The sequence below is a fragment of the Crinia signifera genome, chromosome 9, assembly GCF_055691185.1.
Source record: "Crinia signifera chromosome 9, ASM5569118v1, whole genome shotgun sequence".
NCBI lineage: Eukaryota > Metazoa > Chordata > Amphibia > Anura > Myobatrachidae > Crinia > Crinia signifera.
The window spans coordinates 78,396,280-78,418,990 of NC_139225.1; the positions used below are offsets into that span (position 1 = coordinate 78,396,280).

The following is a 22,711-nucleotide window of genomic DNA, read 5'->3' on the forward strand; positions in this document are numbered from 1 at the left end:
CACTACTGTGGATTCAGATCCTCTCATTTAGATTTAAAAGTTGTAACAATAACACTTTTAATGGATTTTGTCAATTACGTTATTACTGGCATCCATGTCTTTAGCATGTGGCTTTGTGGACTTGTCTCTTGTTTCTTTGTTCTTGGTATACCAGCCACAATCATGCGAGTGCATAAGCAATATCCTTTATACACAAGGACAGCACCAAGACGAGCCTCTTCGGTAATTTAATGAATGCAGGTTGGTTGTAGTGACTTTGCTATACAGTATATCCCAGTTTACACAGTGACCTGCTGTATAATGCAGTTGGGTGGTAAGCCATTGTTCAAGTTGTGTGCAAGTTGTGGTGTTTGGTATAAAGAGCTTGGCATCTCCGTATGCACCAGAGAGTCACAGAGTGGGTTGGGGCTGCCTGAACTGGAATCACTCTGCAGAGAGCCTGCTCCTTCAAACTGAGTCATCTTCTTCTTGAAGAGTTTTCTCTCTTTGGCTCTGCGATTCTGGAACCAGATCTTTACCTACAAGGACATAAGAATAAGAATGTCTGTGAAGTGACAACAATTATATAGACATGTTGTTATCATTTAATTACCCCTCTCTGGTATTAATATCTGCAAAGCCATCCATGTGCTTATATTCAGTTCTGCCTCTCCAACAATTGGGGAGAGTCACTGGTTGCACAGAGTAGTGTAATGTGTTATATATTGCACTCCAAGTACTTGTGCTTCCTCCTGCATCCACTGTATAACTCCCACCTAAATACTATCCCACTCCTATGGTATCACCGTTCTTCTACCCTACAATATGTGATTTAGTAGGAGTGGTGCTAGATCAGACTGAGAACCAAGAGTCAAGATTACAACAAGCTTGTTCCTGCCATCATTAGAAAGGTCCGGTACTTGTGTATTATCTGGGCTCCCAAGATTTCCATCGTACGACATAGTTTTTGTCGCATCGCATGCGATCCGATTGCATACGATTGCATGCGATGCGACCAAATTGGACCCGATTTTTAATTGTATAGGCACCCTGTTAAATGCACCCCCATTGTTAACTCCACCCACACTATCAACGCCCACCCGAAGCGTGGTGAGCGCAGCGGTACGCGTCCTCCGTCCTTTTCAAACCCCCACTATCCACGTCGGAGAGGAGTTGATTTCAGATAGTGTGGCGAGCACAGCGAGCCCCGTGAGGGGACGCGGATTACTTCACAAGTAATCTGCGTCCCCTCGCGGGGCTTGCTACGCTTGCCACGCTTCGGGCTCGGTGGCTCGCTGCGCTTGCCACACTATGTAAATTCAGCTCCACGCCGACGTGGATAGTGGGGGTATGAAAAGGTCGGAGGACGCGTACCACTGCCCCTTCGCGGGCTCGCTGCGCTCACCATGCTTTGGGTGGGCGTTGATAGTGGAGGTGGTGTTAACAATGGGGGTGCATTTAACATAGTAATCACCCATCAGGGTGCCTGTACAATTTAATATCGCATGCCATTTGTAATGGCATGCGATGCGATGCGATATTTTATCGCACAGTGTGGCTCTGTGCGCCCGGAAATCGGGTCCCATTGCATCCCATCGCATCCCATCGCATACCTTAATTAGTGGTATGCGATGCGATGGGCGCCCAGATAATACCCAAGTACCAAAGGTCCTGCTGGAGACACATTTTTCCCCTCCTAATGAGAAGAACATCACTTGGTCCGATATGTACATGTGTATGGATAAGCACACCCCACTGCAATTACTTCGACATGAGATCAGATGATGTAAAGACTTGGAATGCAGAACTATGTGAATGGTACATTGTGTTTTCTGTGAAAGTCTCTTAGGAACTTACCTGGCGTTCAGAAAGGCTTAAGCTAGCGGCCAGTTCCGTTTTCCGTCTAATGGTGATGTATCTACTGTAATGAAACTCTTTCTCCAGCTCCAGTCTCTGATGATCAGTGTACACGACCCGATATTTTTCTTTTGTCCTTGTCTTGCCTGCATGAACAGAATTATGGTTTTATTAATCATCATATTAATGTGACAATTCATTTTAAAATACTGTATAATAAAACATTTCAGGACAGTTTGAGGTTGCTACAATAGCTAAACAGCAAATGATGGTATTGCAGAATATTTCATCCATATGTGCAGATATTTTCCTGACTCAATGCTTTCATTATATAAAGATACAGAGGGAGCCGCACTCATCTGAGCGGCTCTTGCTGCGCATGCATGTGAGACGCTCGCGTGCCCCATTCCTGCCAATGGATGCGTGTGACACTCCCATGTCTCTGTCTTGGCAAGCGGCACACCGAGACAGGTCGTTTCAACACCAGCACTACAGATGATCGCTGCTCCATCTGTTGTAGACATCTGTTTGTTTGTTTGTTTGTATTTATTTGTACAAACGTGTATTTTTTTTTGTATCTAACCTAACTTTATATTTTTGTCATGTATCCAGAAAAGTATACACGACACGTGAGAGTATGTTTTACAGGCCATTTAAAGAAATATCGTTGAAGCACCTAAAAGTAGCAGCACCAGAAGGTCAGCCGGTCCTCTCTGGAGCCCATACATTTATATGCACGTTGCCATTATGCATTAGTCACTGCTTTGTTACATAAGGAATCGGTGACTCTTGGTACTTAGGAGACTTGCCTCCAGGTGACTTTTGTACACTACTAAGACAGGATGTGAACAGCTCAAGGGGGGAAAAAAAGCAAAGATACAAAGCAAAACACAACTGTGAAGATAACAAACAAATACAACACTACCTACATGTGCTATTGCTTTTGATCCTTCCTAATTCTCTTTGAAGTAAGTTTGGAATCATACAGAGGAACAAAGATGTCTAAATTGGTTCTGTAAATTCTATTGAGATGCTAATTTCAAGCTGATAGGAGACAAAGGAGCTACAAGGTGATCTTATCAATGAACATCTTTGACAAGCAGGAACTGTAAAGTGTTGTCAGACTCCCTTTCATGTTAGGGAAAGTACAGTGAGATTAAGCTAAAAGTGATCTGAAATATTTCTTCATAGCCAATAAAAAAATGTTCTGTGCCACGATGACAAACTCCTACCTTCTCCTTCCACTATTTTCTTGCTTGATTTGTCTTCCCCTTCTGTTTCTCCCTTCCACCCCCATATTTGTTTATTTATTTATAAATAAACAAAATAAATAAGTAATTGATTGGTTGAATTATAAAAGTCGATATTTTATATTTCAGATTTGTTCAATGCATGGCAACCACTGTTATGTATTTGTATGCTCATTTTATGACTAATAAAAATCAGTTTGCAAAAAAATAAGAATTGTCTGGATAACTCTCATTGAACATTGCAGAGATATTGCTTGTCCTTGTCTGGTTTGCTGCATTATATATATATATATATATATATATATATATATATAGACACATACATATACACGCCATTATACTTAATTATGCTAAATAAATCATTTGATGTAGAGCACTGAACTCTATGTTGGTGCTGTAATGACCTGGGACAGTATCTAAGCAGTTATTGTTATTCACTGGAACAAATGTGTACCATCCTTTTCTGCATACTTGCGCTTCCTATTGGTTTGTGCAGAAATCACTTCCACTCTCTGGGAAATATCCTTGAAAAGGGTCAATTGCTCAGTGTTTATTTATTGCACCTTCCCAAACATGTTGGTAATATTAGTCTTAGACTCCTTTTGTGTCAATCCAAAAAACCTGTTGTGCTATTGTGACACTCTCTGTATAATAGTCTCTATTGTAGAGTACGGTCCAATGTATTTTGCTTCACTTCTTCCCATGCTCAACCCCCAACTTTATGGCTTTCCCAGCTGTATTTATCTTTAAGGAACTTTGGAAGCTGGGGTATTATAGGCTATATTGAAATAAATTAAACATTTTTCCTCAATGCAGGTAATAGCAAATGTACAAACAAAATATGTTGTGAAGAACTAAACATTAAGGTTTAATGTAAGAAAATCATATGTGTCTTAACCTTTGGCCATAAAAGTCTTCCAAGGGCAATAAAAGCAAGTGGTCTCTTTTATTTGCTGTGAAAATCTTCACCCTTTCCGGCAGTATAACCTCAGGAGAAAAGGGGATATGGGAAGACAAAGCTGCATATCAAAGCCAAAGGAGAAGAAGTGTGAAAAAGTCTTCCTACCTCAGTATGACAGATAGGCCTTATAACCATGGAGAATGTGGCCAGCCACAAAACCACAGACCTCACAACTAGCTTAGAAAACATTGGCAATTAGCATGAGAAGACCAGGCAGCCTTTCTGTCTACTGCATTTTGCATTCAGCTTATTGAAGCCTATGCAGAAATTGGCATTCTCACCTCTAGCTTTGCATTCTGCATTATAGTTAACCTGTAAGCATGCACCCATTGCAGCAGAAATGGTCATATTATTAGTTCTGTATCAATGCTTGTCTTTTTAGATGACTAGCATGATGATATAAATATGTGCTTGTTTAAGAGTGCGTGTTGTACAATTATTGCTGTAGGGATGACATTTAAATTCATTTTAAAAAAGGGGGATGGGGAAATTTGCAGGACCGCCATTATGGCTCCAGGTTATTCTGTAATGTGCACAGATGGAGTAATGGTTAGCATTACTGCCTCACAATGCTGAGGTCATATGTTTGATTCCCACCATGGTCCTAACTGTGCAGAGTTTGTATATTCTCCCCGTGCTTGCGTGGGTTTACTCTGGGTACTCCGGTTTCCTCCCGCAGTCCAAAAATATACTGGTAGGCTAATTGGCTCCCAGCAAAATTAACCCTAGAATGTCTGTGTGTGTGTACATGTGGTAGGGCATATAGATTGTAAGCTCCACTGGGGCAGGGACTGATGTGAATGTTCAAATATTCTCTGTAAATTGCTGTGGAATATGTGTGCGCTATATAAGAAACTGTTAATAAATAAATACATAATGTGTTTTCTCACACAGATATGCAGTGGTATTGATGCCTAATGGGGCGATTTCAGGGCTGCGCATCGCTATCGCTATGGCCCCTACACATGGAGCAATGTAGGGGCATTTTCTAAGCGATCTAGGGGCCATAGCGATAACGATGCGCAGCCCCGCGTATCGCTATCGCCCTGCAAATAATATCCAGCATGTTGGATAAATCCAGTTAATCCCACGACAGGGCCAGTGTTCTCACCTTAGAACACTGGCCCTGACAGATCGCTAGGCACACAGCGCTGACACATTGCTGTGCAGTGATGTGTGCTGGGCGATCTTGCTGAGCGATCTACATTGCTCAGCAATGTCACCCCATGTGTAGGTTTATTTTAGGTTTAGTTTCATTAAGCAAGCCAGGAGCTTTCCTAGGTCCCCCACAAAAAATATTCTGCCTGGGACATGGTGCTGCTCACCATTATTGCCCAAGGATCGGCAAGCCAGACTACATTACAGTGCAGCATTATATCTATCCTGCTTATTGGGAGGGAAGCTGAGTGGATAGAAGTTTAGTAGTCCCCATCGAGTTTAGATTTATTATTGTGATTTATATTATATATACTTTTAAATACTTTTTACATTTGCATTTGTTAATTAAAACATTTAACAAGTTGTTTTTTTTTTATTTACTTTTACCCAGTTAGCCTTCATGCATTAGAATGCACACATCGGGCCTGCTTCTGTGTCACATGATCATGGATTTGATTTATTTATTTATAAATCCTAGTCTTTGCACAGTCAGACGCATGCCTGTAGGGCAGGTCTATTACTAGCATCAGCGTAAAACCGCAGAACTATGGAAAAAGGCGCCAAAGCTGCCATAGCAGCGTGCATCTCAGAATTAGTCTCATTGCGGGAATATTTTACTAATATTTCACAATAGAAGATTAATATTAATAATGTTCTATACTGGTTTGTATATAACCATGATATAGGTACATTACAAAGGGCCAACTCCAGAGTACAACCCCTACTTAGAATATGCTCATAATTTGCCACCAAAGTGCAAGACCGCGGCATTGCTGAGGACGGAGCAGATGTCTCCACCGGCTGACAGGATACAGGCTGAGTGAAGGTCCTATTGGACACAGTGGTGAGTCTAGTGTTGTAGGGCAGAAATGAGGTTTCCTTTTGTTGATTATTGATATAAAACAAAGCAATGAATAGGGAGCATTGCTAGGGGCCCATCAGGTCCTGTATAGTTTGAATTGGACCCACTTTGCACTTCCATATTTCTCTTCAGTGGAGGAGTGCATGTCCAGGAGCATTCTGGGGTCTATGTACTAAGTGGACAGAGATAAGGTACAAACCAACCAGCTCCTGTCATCTTCCAAACACAGCCTGTAACATGGCAGTAGTGTCTGATTAGCTAGTACTTTATCTCTCTCTCCAAGGCATAGTACATAGACCTAGGGTTACCACCTTTCCCCTTTAATTCCAGACACATATTAATTACACAGGTTCTGTGGCTGGCTGACTTCAAGACTCCATTTCACCTGGTTTTAAACTTCCACAGAACCTGTGTAATTAATATGTGTCCGAAATTAAAAGGGGAAAGGTGGTAACCCTACATAGACCCCTGTGGCACAGTAGTGACATACTGGATACAATACAGACAATACCTGAATTACCTGAGTCCCAAGACTGATTTCACTCATTCGTTAAACATATCAGTTATATAGCTACAAAAAAGCAATTAAAAATACATATTTGTTTCTTTCCTTCTTTCTTTTTTTCCCTGGACCTTGGCCACTTGAGGCTTGCGCACCTGTACAATGTGCACTGGAATACATTCTACCCCATACCCCCAGGCCCTCCTGCTCTCCTCGGCTCATATCTAGGAATTTCTTTAAAGCACACGGAATGTACTTTGGTATGTTCTGGGCGGAACATTCAGAATCCTAGCATTCTCTTATAACGTATTATTATCTTATGGGTAATCCTTTGTGATCATTATATGTGCTTTATACTACTAAGCATGTGTCATGCCACTATTCCAAATACATTTATTTCCCCCTGGCCTGCGAATGGATGTTTATGTAAAACATCCATTCGCATGCCGGGCGAACAAGCATTGCGAGCAAATGAGGAGCGGCAGCCCAGGCATTCGCAGGGCGGCATCTGGTGGACTCGCAAGGCTACGTATACGCAGCGTTGCGAGTCAACCAGAATAAGGTCCTTTTATATACACTTTTCTTAATTCACTATTTAAAATTAAGATTTTTTAAGCTGATTGCCTTTATTACTATATTGGTGCATGTTCATTAACATCTTTAAATATTTTAAAATATATATTTTTATTTGTAATATTTCTTTATATCAATATTTTCTATACTGCTGACCAGTGAGTAGTTGTTATTCAAGTTAGTTATTGATTTGTTTTATGCTATACATCTATTATAATTCTGTAAGCTGTAAATCATTCCATTCCCGCAATGTCACTTGTATGTTCTACTGATATGTTACACTATCCAGGGGAAAATGTAATGGAAAGTTATTTGGCAAAATTGACCATTCATGGTGATATGTGCAACGTGATTTCAATCTAACTAGACTTTTGCCTTTAAAGAAATTGCAGTCTTTTACCCTGCTGCAAAAATCACAGATCATCTGTCATTTTGACAAAGCACTTTCATTACAATTTCCAACAGAATGACACTAATTTTGCATTTGAGGTGGAATTGCATATCAGAGCAAGTTAAACACACTATATATTATAATATCACTGTACCTCCTCTGACAGATGGGGGCATGCACTTGTACATTTTGTGTTAGAAACGGATGCCTTCAATTTGGTTGTTTTTTCAGTATTGTTGTAATAGTGTGCATTCAGTTGTGATACGTATGGAAACCATTTTCTACCTTCTTAAATACAGTGTCAGTGTACATCCATAATGGGACACATAGGTTTACCGTGATTTATACCTTATGCAACCCTTTCCATGGAAAGAAAACTCAGCCACACAAATTGTGTAGTGTATCGGGAGATATTCTTTTCCTCAGCAGTATGGGCTACATATTATGCTGATGGATGCGATACTCAAAAACACCTGTGACCCACACATTTATGGTTTGGGTAGATAGGAAAAGAAAGAAATAAAAAATGTTAAATAAAATGAAGTGTGTGTGTGTTTTATTTAGATTTTCTGAAGATACGATCACGGTTTTATAAAAGTTTATTATTATTATTATAATTATATGATGTCCTTCAGAACGCTTCATATGGTGGAACTATATAAATAAACCATAGACGAATACTCTGCTGTATGTGATTTCTGAGCAGTTGTAATATGTATAACATTGCATTATAAAACGGTACTATTTGTTCTTTATCTACAGACTAAAAGTAACACCTTTTCCCAATCAGAAAGAAATAAAAGACAGTTTTGCACGTGTCACAGCAGCACAGTAAGCGGCCTCCTACTGTCACTTACCCGTAGATGTAGACTGGACAGTTTTCCTCATCCACTCATAAGAATTCTGACTTTGAGCGCTGGGTGAAAGCACAACTGTGTGGTTTGTATTTGCTGAATGTAAAATCCCAAATCCAGAAGGGTTTGGAGAATTATAGCCAGAAGAGCTGTAAGGGAATTGGCTGGGAGATAAGTCTGACGTCTGTAGGGTACTTGTGTTTGAGGGTGAGGCAGAGTAAGTATTCCAGTCCTCCCGAGGTGATGCATATTGTGATCCCCAAGCTCCACAAGACTGTGCTTGATTGTCCATAGCGGGAACATGGTGATATGCCACGTAGTTAAAATATGGTTGACTGGACGCATAATTCTGTCCCGTATGGTTGTTGGTTGTCGATCTTACAGAAAGTGGATACATGCTATCGTCTTTTAACTCAAAATGATGCCCACATTGGATATTCATAGCTGTACCAGTCCTTCCATGGCCATCCTTAGCTTTAGAAATCTTAAAATGACCCCTGTTTCTTTTCCTCCTTTGCTCTATCTATAAATGACCTCTACTAGCCCTGGAGTCTCTTTCCTACACATGTCTAACAATGGTGTGACCAGGTGCTGGCAGTAACAGTTTACTAAGGCCCTGTCTGATGTTAGAGATAACTGCCTGCCCCCCAAATACATTTGCATTCAAATGAAAGGCTGGATGTCCCAGTATCATCACCTTGTTGCTACTTTCAGTGCTTCCTTTTTGTCTAGAGCCTTAATATAAACTTTTCCACATGCCTTGATGTTCATATCAGACTATTCCATACTACGGTAATCTGAGTACTTTTCTCTCCCATTCCTGATACCACAGTTCCCACTCTGCCCGCTCTACTGGAAATAATGAATTAATGATGTTATTTTCCATACCATATATGATATAAAAATAACATGACACTGGATGGATTTTATCAAACATCACATTTTGAATGTGATACATCCCACCACTTCCTGTACACATAGCAGCTTTATTAACTGCGTATGCATCAAAACCCTCCTACCACCCAAATAGATAAACTATACTCTATTATAGATAAGTTTGAAAAAAAGAAAATTTAAAACCAAATTATTATATAATAACTCATAATTCCATCCGCTTCCAAATTGAATGAACAGATTAGGAGACAATGGCTTGGTGATATACTTTTATTGACTGTAAACAGTGGCGTAACTACTGCGGGTGCAGGGGATGCAATTGCTATGGGGCCCGGCTCCATAGGTTAAGGTACTAAGCTGGGTTTTTTGCGGTCTCCCCATCAGAGGCTATGAACCTCTGGAATGGGAGCCATCTACTCAGTCCCGGCCTTTCTCCGCTCCTTGGGAATGGATACTAGACTGAGCCTTTCGCTGTCTCATCCTTCAGGGGCTACGAACCCCGTCAAGAGAGCCAAACTACTAAAGCCCAGTGTCTCTCCCCCCCCTCCCCTACCAGTGGGTTTACGGAAACAACACCTCCTACCACTGGCAGAGGTGAAGGTACTCAGCCAGACTTTTCACCACTCCCAGGCATGAGGGGTCCCACACCCTCCGCCCATCAGATCAGCTACTCAGTCCAGCCTTTCTCTATTCTCTGCCAGAGGCCAGTCCATACCCACTGATAAGAACAGATACTACACTTGATCTTAGCCAAAAAGCCGAGAAACGACATTACTTCAATTTCTTACCCGTATCATGAACTATCAAAAATATGATGCCCATATTCTTCCACTAGTATTGATGCATGGTGGGGGCCTCTGATGGAGACCCTCTCCATAATGTAATAAGCTACAGTATGCATTCAAAATACCATAGGATTGCACAGATGTTTGCAAAGAAAATAAATCCAACTGAATATTCCAATACAGACGAAATGTGTTGTTATGTACAAATAAATATTTCCTTACCTCCCTCTCCCCCCTCCCTTCACTTTCCCTATCCCTATTAAATGTCAGTGCTTTAATTTTTGCTCGTCACGGAACTAACAAATGTACCAACAATGATATACTCCATACTATAATTGTTACTTCCTCTCCGATGTGATGTGAATTTTGAAATGTATGCTTTGCTGCATAGACACTGTCATATCATTTAATCATTTGAATGGATGTTGTGGTGTTGTTTGTGACATTTAAAAAAAAAAACCCCAATAAACATATAAAAAACTGCGTATGCATGTAGTTTATGCAAAGAGATCTTCCAATAAGAGTGATTCTTTGCGGTGTGTGTGTGGACTTCTGGGTTTATGACCTGGGCATCATACTGCATGTACACACCTCCCAGCTGTCCCACTTTTCGCGGGAACGTGCCGGTTTTTGGGGACGTTCCCGTTTCCTGCCCCGGGGCTGGCAGTGTCCCACAGCAAGGGGGGGGGGGCAGTTGGGAGTCCCCACTGTCACCCGGCGAATAGACACAGCGTCTATTGCTGGAGCAGAGAGGCTGGGGGCTGGCCAGCAGCTAATAGAGCCACTGGTCAAGCCCCCACAGTTGTGAAAACAGGGGAGTGGCCTTGCAGAAATGATGATATTTGTAGACCACGCCCCTTGTCGCTAAGCCATGCCCCCTAATTTCACCCGTGCGCCTCCCTCTTTACTCGGCTATAAAGTTGGGAGGTATGCAGGTAGCATTGCCTAGAATAGAATAGAATCAACTTTTTTTTTTATGATTTTTATTGAGTTTTTCTGTCATTTAAAAGAAGTTATACAAGAATTGTATACATGACAATGTCAAAGTTAGGCATTCCAATAACATATATCTTACCAATGTTATATTAACAATTTCAAAATATTATATGTCTCAGGTGAGCATACATCCTCACACTATGTATATTTTATTATCAACACAATTTGTTGTCTTTCTATACTTTCAAATAAATTGAGAAGTATTCAACTCAACCTGTCTTGTGTTATATATTTTGACTATCAAGGATGAAATATTCTCATGTTATATCGTATTAGTATCTCACCTGTTGCAACTTATAGTACCGAATAGAATCAACTTTATTGGCCATGTATGCTTGCGCACACTAGGAAGTTTTTGTGGATTACAGTGCAGCATCAAGCTGGGATGAAATGGGGGGGGGGGGGGGTGTGTGACATTACATACATTCCATTGAGATATTATACACATTACATTGAGAGCATTAAGACATTACTAGCGGGGATCACATGCCCGCCAAGCTGCACAGCACCTAGGCAGCCATCAGCGGTGCCACTGGTCGTTGCCACAGCCAGGTAGGTAACAATATAAGCAGGGACAGCACATTTGTAGCAGGGACAGTACAGTTATCACACAGGAGACACGGGATACATATTGCTGAGTGCACAATTCCAGGGTTGCCGACTTAAAAAAAATCCTCTCCGGGAGAAGCCCGGAGAGGAATCTCGCATTACGAGTTTTGGGGGCAGGGCTTAACTGTGACATCATTAAGCCCCACCCCCATTACATCAAATAGCAGGAATAACTGATATCCATGGAGGGGGCGGGGCTAAAACGTCACGATTGTGCCGTTTTAGCTCCGCCCCCTCCCCTGAGACCCGCGGATTGCGGCATATAAATGCCGCGATCGGGGGGCTCAGTGGGGGTCCCCCTGATTCCGGGAGGGTTGCCCACCCTTCCGGGGGCCGGGAGGAAGGACCCGATTTTCGGGAGACTCCCGCAAATTCTGGTAGGGTCGGCAAACCTGCACAATTCCTAGGCAGCCATTTGCGGTGCCATCTTTAAGGTCTCACCCGGCCATCCTCCTGTAGGAAGAGCCACCTTGGGTAGTGTGGATAGCAAAGGCAGCGGCCGGGTAGGGGGGGGAGAGAGAGAGAGCATCAATGAGGCTGGCCGAGTAGAAGCCACATACCTCCCTACCTCCTCATTAGCCGTAGTGTGCATTCCCAGTGTGTCTCTCCCACCTGGTCAGATGTGTCGGCCCATCTCTGGGGGCAGCAGACGAGTGGCACTGCAGCATGCACTACTCACCATGAGGCAGGTCAGGCAGTGTCCACAGTCCGCATTCTCCACCCTCCTTTGCGCACATCGCCCAGAAAGATATGTGACGTGGCACTCATACAATAAAAAGGAGTCCCTGGGTTATAAAATGGGTAAAATATGCGCTATCTGAACTGGAGGAACACCTGTCGGCTCCGAGTCTGCGTGGCAACCGGCAGCCCCCGTAGTTGCTGCCCTGTGCATGCCCGACTGTGTCTCAGCAGCGTGACCATCCATTACCCCTAGGAAATTTAGGTACTTGATTCCTAGCACGGCGCCCATCGCATCGCATACCATAAGGCATACAATGGTATGCGATGCGATGTTAGCCGATGTTATACAATTTTAAATTGTATACCATCGAATTGTATGCCATTGTATGGCATATACAATGGTATACGATTTTAAATTGTATAAGCACCCTAATGGGTGTTTTCAATGTTAAATGTGCCCCCTATAAGATAAATAATTGTATAAGCACCGTAATAGGTGCTTACAATGTTAAAAGCACCCCCACGCCACCCGTACTATCAACGCCAACCCGAAGCGTAGCGAGCCTGCGAGGGGCGGCGGTACGCGAGGGGTGGCGGTACGCGTCCTCCGACCTTTTCATACCCCCACTATCCACGTCGGCGTGGAGTTGATTTTATATAGTGTGGCAAGCGCAGTGAGCCACCGAGCCCGAAGCGTGGCGAGCGCAGCGAGCCCCGTGTGGGGACGCGGAATACATGTGAAGTAATGTGCGTCCCCTGGTGGTGCTCGCTGCGCTCGCCACGCTGCGCTCGCCACGCTGCGCTCGCCACGCTGCGCTCGCAACGCTTCGGACTCGTTGGCTCGCTGCGCTCGCCACACTATATAAAATCAACTTCACGCTGACGTGGATAGTGGGGGTATGAAAAGGCCGGAGGACGCGTACAGCTGCCCCTTACAGGCTCACTGCGCTCGCCACGCTTCGGGTTAACGTCGATACTGGGGGTGGCGTGGGGGTGCATTTAACATTTTAAGCACCCATTAGGGTGCTTATACAATTAAAAATCATATAGGGGCTTATACAATTTAAAATCGCATCGCATGCCATACGCCCGCATGCGATGCAATGAGATGCCATACACCTTAATATCGTGGGCGCCGTGCTAGGAAACAAGTACCGACATTTATTTTTACCCCATTTGGGATAATTTACCCCTGTTCCCTGACCACTGCTGTAGCGGATCTTGTATGAAATTTATCTCTACCTACCCCAAAGAGGCCTCAATGCAGGTTTGTGTACTCTTACCACTTACACCCACTTGCATCTGGGTATGTGTGACAGGGTTAGTACCATAGTCAGAGTACAGTTGGGGATATTGCAACCACAGGCAGTTGCCAGGTCTTAAAAGGTTGGGTTTAATAGTAGGACTTCCATGCATTGATCAATCCATTAACCAAAACCCCAGTATTTAGTAAAAATAACTAATTAACCCTGCGCCTACTGACAGCAGTTGGCAAACTAGACAGTCCAACTGTGGCTGTAAATTCAATAGTTATTCCTACAATAAAAAGATATCTACAATCTAAACGATTATTGTATCGTTAAGGACACACTTGTAGCTCTGGTTACTTTTCATTGTATAAATACTCATTATTTCATTATTTGAGCATTAAGGTGAGGGAGTTACTATGGTGAGTACTGGGCTCTCATTTATTTAAGCAATGTGGTCACAGGCCACTGCATGCATGCAGGTGTGCACCCCATTCCAAGGAATGGTGAGTGTGGTGGAATCCTGTATGTGTATGTGTGGTGCGTGTCCAGTGATGAAAGCCTGCTCCTTTTTTTCTGCACTGTGGGTGGTAACCAGCCGATAAAAAAAATGCAGGAGTGCTAGAATAAGTGCAGGCATGCCCAAATGTGTTAGGGGAGGGTGTGTGATGTCAGCTAACTTCATCACCGCTGTGTAAGTCCCTAGCTACTCAGTGACCCTACAATCAGGAGGGAAATGATTGGATGGGGAGCTGCTTATGATTGGATTTGGACATATTTGCTGAGCGACAGTGAGGACATTAATGTGCAAGGACGGTTTTCACTCTAGCGGAGCAACATTTACCTGATTGCTGGCCGCTGCAAAATTGCTGCCTTGCGATGTGAGGCTTGAATCAGGCCCATTGTGTTGGATTTGCTGAAAGATTTTGGTCTTTAAGTAAAAACTGGATAAGGGGTCCGATGCTTGGTTGCCATCATAAGCATGCACAGCACATTTTATTAGGGGGTGCGCCATCAAAGGGTTGTGTCTGGCACACCCAATGCAATGGGCAGTGTTATACACGCCCAATAGGTGGTGCTAATCAGACGTGCCTAACATCATCTATTGGCACTCACTACAATATAAAACGTCTCTCAGCCACACCATAATCTGCGCATGTGCGGTTAGTGCTGAACACCCTCGCTGACCCTGCTGACCACACTACCCCATTGACAGTGCTGTCTGCAGCTCATAGGCTTCAATGGGCTACCGCCATCTCAGAATGGTGGTAGCCCAGAAACCTATGCCACATCAAGAATCTTCAATACCTGCTGTGATCCACAGCAGGTATTGAAGATTCTTGATGTGGCCACAAATATTAAGTGATAAATAGGCCCCTTTGTGAGAGAGAAATCTGATTTTGTGTTTGGTAAACTCGTCCTTTTTACAGTCCCAGAATTCTCCTGCGTTTAGTCATTGACAGCTGGGACGGTATTTTATTCTGATGATTTGTCTTGCTGCCCAGTATAAGGAGTTGAGACGGGATGCAGTCGATACATAGTAATTAGGTCCACAACCAATAGATCGACCACTATTGTTTGACAGGCAAAAGGTGGACACATGAAAAATTGTTGACAAGCAGTAGGTCGAAATTGTCAAAAGATCAAAACAAGCAATAGGTCGACGTGGAAAAGGTCAACATGCACAAAAAGGTGTTTACCCAAAGTGGTACACTTGTACAGTGTCCATGTCGACTTACGTCGACATAGACACAAAAAAACATATAACCTCATGTCCATGTCCTTTTTAAAAACCTCATGTCATGTCCTTTTTGACCACATTGACCTAATGCATGTTGACCTTTTTCATGTGTTGACCTTTGCCTGTTCAATCGATTATTGATTATCGACCTAATTACTGTTGACCCTACGATTTACGTTGAGGCTAATTTCACCAAATCAACAGACATTTTACCCTGACCCTGGTACCTGTTACCCTGACCCTGTTACTATATATATATATATATATATATATATATATATATATATATATATATATATATATATATATATATATATATATATATATTGACAAGGAACCACATAGACTGGATAAAATAAAAGTTTTGTTCTTTATTTGTAGCAGGTAGTCAGCATACAAGGTAACAGCATGACAATTCCTCAGGTCTCACAGTAAGAATACACTGCAAAGTAACCCCCACAATCCCCGGCCTATCACCCAGCCAGTTTTAGGTATTGGGAGCCAAAGTTGAAGGCGGCACTCCGGCCCTTCATGCAAATGAAAAACAATCCATTTATTGTTGACGTTTTGGGCACGTGCTTTAGAACATCCAAAATACACAGTGTAGTAAACATTTATACAAACATCAGATAATGTGCAATAGGTTTCAATATCAGATACTTAACGGTAACATTTAACCTTATAGTCAGTAGGTTTCATGATCACAATAGCCCCACTCTTGTCAGTCCCCCAAATGATGTTGTCCCTTTGTTTACTGAGGGCAGTGAGGGCTTGTTGCTCATCTCTAGTGAGGTTCAGAAACCTACTGTATATGTGGATGACTATAGATCTATAGATGATTCCAATATGGCAGGGGTGGCCGGACTTTTGTGACACGGGATCTACTTTTAGTTCACGTCATTAGCAGAGATCTACCATTGTCAATGGGCCTGATTCAGAGGTGGACCATATACTGATATTTGCTCAGAAATTTTGCTTTGCTATTCCGCATGCATGAAGGTGCTGGAAAACGCTTACTGCGCACATGTAATCCTAACTGTATGACATCAACCACAGTTGCACATGGTGACTGCATATTGTTGCAGATATAAATACACAAGAATCAGCAACTGCACATACATACATACATACATACATGCATACATAGCATCCAAATCTGAATCAGGCTCACTGGCCGTATGCTTCCAACAGCTTTGTTTTGCTGACCACTCTTACACACATACAGTGCAGGAGGTGGCTGTGCTCCAGCAGCATCGCCCAATGAAAGCATTTGATGGTGTGCGACCATCGAATGATTTCTCTCCCGTTTGGCCACATGCGAGGGGATTCAAGTGGGGGGCAGATGTTCGGCCAGGCAGCGTTTGCCTGTTCGCTAGTCTGCTAACATACGCAACCTACCGAACAGTCTGTATCACAGGAACCATTACCACAGCCCACAGTTATTATTATTATTGTCAGCAATCCACGTGGGCTCATGCCTATATTGTATGCAATTCAGAGTTTAACATCTTCCAAATGTGACACAGTATTAATATTGTTTTTTCTTTTTTACTTTCAGTCAGATTATTGACCGTGACTGGAACCTCGTTTGATATTTTCCCTTCAGCTATCTTTAAAATGGTGTAAAGGAGCAATGTGGGTACAGAAAGTAAGATCATATTCCTTATTCTGTAAGCGGTAGAACTCCTGTTATACACCCTATTCACATCGCAAGATGCAGGGTCACACCGGGACTTTGAAACGGTTCAGTCCCGGTGTGACCCTGCATTTTGGTCTGTTCACATCCCCTCAGCGAACTGGCAATATTACCGGTTCTTTGATGTCATCAAGGGGCGTGGCAGAGCATCATCGGGGGTGGTTGAGGAGGCAGCGCTTAGAGCTGGCGCTGCTCCAAGCACTGCCTCCTCCATTGGCGTGAACGGGAAATGGGTCGCTCGACCCTATTATCCCATTCACACCGCAAAGCAACATGACAACGAACCGGTAAGAACCCTTCTCTTTTACCAGTTTATATTTCCGTGTTGCTACCGCTTTGCAGGACCCGGTAACCCCTTTCACATCGCACCAATTACCGGGTCGAACCGGCAAGAAACTGTCATGAACCTGGTAATTACGTGCGATGTGAAAGGGGTAAAGGTTGCTTCTTATTTCATGTCCTATTGTCATGTATTGCTAATTGCACATTGATGGCCGCCTCGCCTGGGACTCTCCTGTGTAGAAAGAGCAGTGATTGTTTCTGATAATTTAGCAATGATCTCTCCTAATCCCAATGTGCGTAGGAGGAATAATCATTGGAATTGATAACACAAAATGTCTGTCACACCTTTTTATTTTATTCATTGTTTCTGTATTCTCTGAAAACCTAAACTTCTGTAATATGTTCATGTTATCTGTAATGTGTCTTGTGCTGAATTGGAGAAAAATACTTTCTCTTCCTTCTTTCTTAAATCTTCTTTTTACTAATTTGTATGTATTATTATTTATCAGGAGTTAATAACCCATATATCATATGACCGACTTGCATTATTCACATACAAAACATACAAATATAATGTTTCCCTAACAACCCTTGACCACATATTAGTCAGAGGCATTGATCCATACTCATCATTACTCCATAAGCCCCTCCCATTTGTATTGCCACCTCAGTGATCAGGGTGTAAGCCTGCAGATATCACACCTGTCCCTGTACTCTACATAAACTGAAACTTTATCCTCTCAGCCTCCCCATCCCTGTTTTACTTTTCATTACCACCTCTGCTCTCATTTACCCACCAGCCCTCACTGCGACCTCCTGACCTTTGGGAGCATTTATTAATATAAATAAAGACAAAGTCACACAAAATGTATTTAAAAAATAAATTCAAACTTTTATTTTAAGTAAAATGTATATATTATTTTTAGAGATGTGCAGACTCGGATTCCAGAGATCCGAGCCCCCACGTACGTCATCATTCCGAGCCCGGTTCCGAGCAGCGCTTGGAGATTCCCGCCTGACTCGGGTCCGTCCGCGTGGTCAGAACGTCATCTCCCAGCGCCGGATTTCGCGAGGCTTTAAATTGCGGCTGCTGCGCCCGCCATCTTCACTCCAGTCTAGTAGTGGGTTGGAAGAGAGTGTGTTGGTGCTGCTGCTGGGGCTTAAACGTGAGCTTGAGCTTGAACGCAATATTTTTTATTCGCTGGGGCTGTCTCTCAATGCTGCTGTGTAGTCTAACTGTGTACTTGTAGTACTACTGTCTCCTCTATGCGGTCTACCTCTGGTGTGCTGTGCTGTAATGATTTTATTCGCTGGGGCTGTCTCCCTCAGTGCTGCTGTGTACTTTGTTCTCCTCTCTGCTTAGGGTGGGCTCTCCCTAGCAAGGAGGACAGTCTAACTGTGTACCTGTAGTACTACTGTCTCTGTGCTGGGGCCTACCTCTGGTGCTGTGCTGCAATATATATTATATGAATAATTAATTATATTATATATAGTCGCCAGAGCCGGCCCTAGGCATAGGCAAACTAGGCAATTGCCTAGGGCATTTGGAATGCCTAGGGGCACCAGCAGCTTCTGATGATTAAAATGATATGCAGCATGCCTATATTATGTGTGTGAGTGAGGCTGTATCTGCATATGTATTCATGGAAATCACTGTAACATAGCATTCCGTATGCAGGTACAGCCATAGTCGCACACAGAATATAGGCATGCCACATATCATTTTAATCACCGGAAGCTCCTTGTGTGTCCTGGTCACATAACAATGCAAATAAGATGACTTTTCAGCAAAAAAAGGCACCCAACATTAGCAGAACTGGCCAGGAGCTGCATGGCCTATTGAGGCAAGATGTATGATGAAACATCTGTATCCAAGCAGAGGTCACAGTGTTAGCGACATATGTGTAACAGGCATTATGTGTGTCATGTGTATAAGGGCATTAATAAAGGTTGGCATAATGTGTAAATCGCATTATGTTTATAAGGACATTAATAATGTGTGCCATGTGTAAGGGGCATTACTGTGTGGTATTATCAGGGATGCAGAGAGAAAGGGGTAGGGGGTACAAATTACCCAGGCCAAAGTCTGATGGAAGGGTCCAGTGGGGGCCCCGGGCCCCTCCCCTTAAGTGTCAGAAGCAGCTGCAGCTCTTCTCCTCTGTCCAGCACACACTGCTTTGTGCTGGGTTGCAGTGTGGCCATAGAGGTGCTTAAAATACATTTTTTTCTCAGGATTTTTTTCTAAGGGTATAATGTGAGGTGTAATGTATATAAGGTAAAGTGGTACTACTGTGTGATGTAACGTGAATAAGGGACATCATTGCATGATATAATGTGAATAAAGTTGCACTACTGTGTGGCATAATTTGAATTGGGGGTACTATTGTGTGGCCATACCCCTTTCCAGCAAGAACACACCCCTGTTTGGGCTGCGCACCGAATGTGTGCACTGTTTCTATTTAAAATATTGCGGGTCGGAGCACCAAAATGATGACTGCTATGATGAGGGTTGATGGTGCTGGGAAAGGGGAGCAGGGTCAGAGGCGGAACTAGTGGCGGTGCTAGGGGGCACCAGCCAAAATCTTGCCTAGGGCGTCATTTAGGCTAGGGACGGCTCTATATAGTCCACTGGTGCTGCCTGCACTGAATCTGCCAGTATTATTTAGTTACTCAGTCCACTGTTGCCACTGGCAGTGCTACTGCTGTGCCTACCTAGTGTATCTACCTAGTACATACTAGGCTGCTATATCTAATTTAATTAAAAAATAATACTTGTGCTGTGTGGGACTGTAAAAAATAATTCCATGCTGCTGGTGCACTGACGTGTGCCACTGAGTGCCACTGCCAAGCAGTACCTAATAATAAAATTAATTATTATAAATTCTGCTGGTGCACTGCATAAAACTTCTGGTGGTGTGTAATATAACTACCTTTTGTGGTGACCACTGGCAGTGCTACTGCCTGCCTGCCTGCCTGCCTACCTACCTAGTAGTTTACTTTCTCTACCTACTAGGCTGCTATATTATTAATAATTAATTGAATTATACATACCCTCCAACATATGAAGGGCAAAAATCAGTACACATTCGAAAAGGGGCGTGGTAATGGGAAAGTGTGCACGCGTGTGGCCACGCCCCCTTTCCGATCAAACCCCCCCATTTTATATATAGTGCATCAGGGTCATATAGGAAATTCTTGCCACCTGTAAAGGGTATTTATCAGAACACTATTTGTCTTCTAGTTCATTTTTATTTAAAACTTGATTGTTATATGAATGCACTTTATATAAATATACAATAGGTTTTAAGCTAATTAAAACTTGTGTATGACTGAGAAAGTAACTACAGTATCCACATGACTGTCTTACCAGATCAGCCGCACAGCACACACAATTGCCTGTACTATATTACTTAATATTAGCAGGCATGTACATATGGCGTGTGAATAAGATGTCATTAAAACATGTGTGAGTTACCTAGGTAACATAGGCAGTGCAAGGAGGCCGGGAGCATGTGATGCCACTCTGTGACTGCGGCGTGGTAGCGTCAGTGCACTGGTTGCCATAGTAACGTGGCAAAGTCCGGGCGGCCTCTCATGGGGGCTCCCTCCATACTGTGTATGCACTCTGGTTACTGTGGATATACGGTGGCTCCGGGTGGCGTGCGCGATGGCAATGTTATGTGTTCTCTGCGCGTGCGTGCCCGTTGCTTAGGCATCGCGGCAGCAGCAGGTAACATGATTGGGAAGCAGCAGAGTTGTTTATAGTAGGAATCCACTGCTACTGATTGGATAAAAACCGGTCACATGATGCTAGAAAAACTAGAATGAAAACTACTGCTTAGAAATGTCTCCTATTCACAATGCGGACACTATGGCACTGGCCATTTTATTAAAGACCACAGGCTATGCCAACTGGTGTTCCTGGCTTCGGGAAAATGTCTGCTCAGCGGTGACAGAAAATCTATCATTTTCTAAACTCATTGGTGTGACGTTTCCGGCACGGTAAGCGTTTCCTTCTGTGACTGTCTGACCCACAATGCACCCTTGGGAACGGGTGCATTGCGGGGCCCGGGCAGAAAAACCGGTACATTCGGTACACTTGAATTTTGCCGGTACAGACCGTTTAAAAACGGTACTGTACCGGCAAATTCGGTACTGTTGGAGGGTATGATTATATATAGTCCACTGGTGCTGCCTGCACTGAATACTGTGAATAGAGGTTGCCAGTATTATTTACTCAGTCCACTGTTGCCACTGGCAGTGTTACTGCCTAAGTGTACCTACCTAGTAGTACAACTACATACTAGGCTGCTATATCTAATTTAATAAAAAAAAAATACTTGTGCTGTGTGGGACTGTAAAAAATAATTCCATGCTGCTGGTGCACTGACGTGTGCCACTGAGTGCCACTGCCAAGCAGTACCTAATAATAAAATAAATTATTATAAATTCTGCTGGTGCACAATACTTGTATTGCTGACGTATCTACCTGTATTGTGCCTAGTACTGTCTTATCTACCTGTCTGGTGCCTAGTACTGCCGTATCTACCTGTCTGGTGCCTGGTACTGCCGTATCTACCTGTCTGGTGCCTAGTACTGCCGTATCTACCGCTGCAATGCCACTCTTACATGAGCCACGTGTTTGTGCCGCTCTCTTGTGTGGCTTAGCATAGTTATCCAGCCACCTCGGTGCAACCTTTTGCCCTAAAAACAATATTGTGAGGTGTTCAGAACTGGAAATGAGTGAAAATGAATGTTATTGAGGTTAATATAGCGTAGGAGCAAAAAAAAAAAAAATTTTGTGATTTTAGCCGTTTTTATGCTTTTTTAACAAAAAAATCAGAACCAAACCCAAAAAATCCAAACACAAAACACTTAGGAGGTGTTTTGCCAAAACCCATTAGAACCCAAAACCTCAAGGTATTTAGAACCCAAAACCCAAAAAGTGGCCGGTGCACATCCCTAATTATTTTCACTCTGCATTATAAAATAGGGAATTGTTCCAGAACTCTTACACACTTGTCCTAGAAGAGGAACATGATGGCGGAAGCCACATGACCCATGTAGAGTCATCCATCAGCACTAAGGAAAGGGAAAACCCCCTGTGGGGGAAACCTCTGGGGACCCATGGCTGACGGACTGCCAGTCTCTCTAGTCTCTTAAAAGACTTTGCAGAGTTTGCCCAAACCTAGGGCAGACGAGAGGAGTGTGTGTGGGGGGGGGGGGGGGGGAGCAGGTACTAATTACCCGGCCCAGGCTTGCTGGAGGGGCCCCTCCCTCCACTCTCCCGGATAGCAACAGCAGCTCAGCATGAGTGTCTCACTGATAGTGTGAGAGGTCATGCTGAGCCTGCTGTCAGCACAGCACATGCTGTAGGTGTGTGCTGCTGCTGA

General features: G+C 43.2%; 1 protein-coding gene and 1 pseudogene across 1 annotated transcript; both read right to left on the reverse strand.

Moving 5' to 3' along the window:
• Window positions 1–221: 221 nt before the first annotated feature.
• On the reverse strand, window positions 222–11,391 carry LOC146036881 (homeobox protein CHOX-CAD-like). Its single transcript, XM_083160733.1, has 5 exons — window positions 11,347–11,391; window positions 9,276–9,302; window positions 8,391–8,799; window positions 1,837–1,982; window positions 222–518 (listed from the first exon to the last, which is right to left on the reverse strand). The coding sequence occupies exons 1-5, from the start codon at window positions 11,389–11,391 to the stop codon at window positions 279–281; spliced, it is 867 nt and encodes a 288-aa protein (XP_083016859.1). The 3' UTR covers window positions 222–278.
• On the reverse strand, window positions 9,916–10,051 carry LOC146039994 (U2 spliceosomal RNA; annotated as a pseudogene).
• Window positions 11,392–22,711: the final 11,320 nt, after the last annotated feature.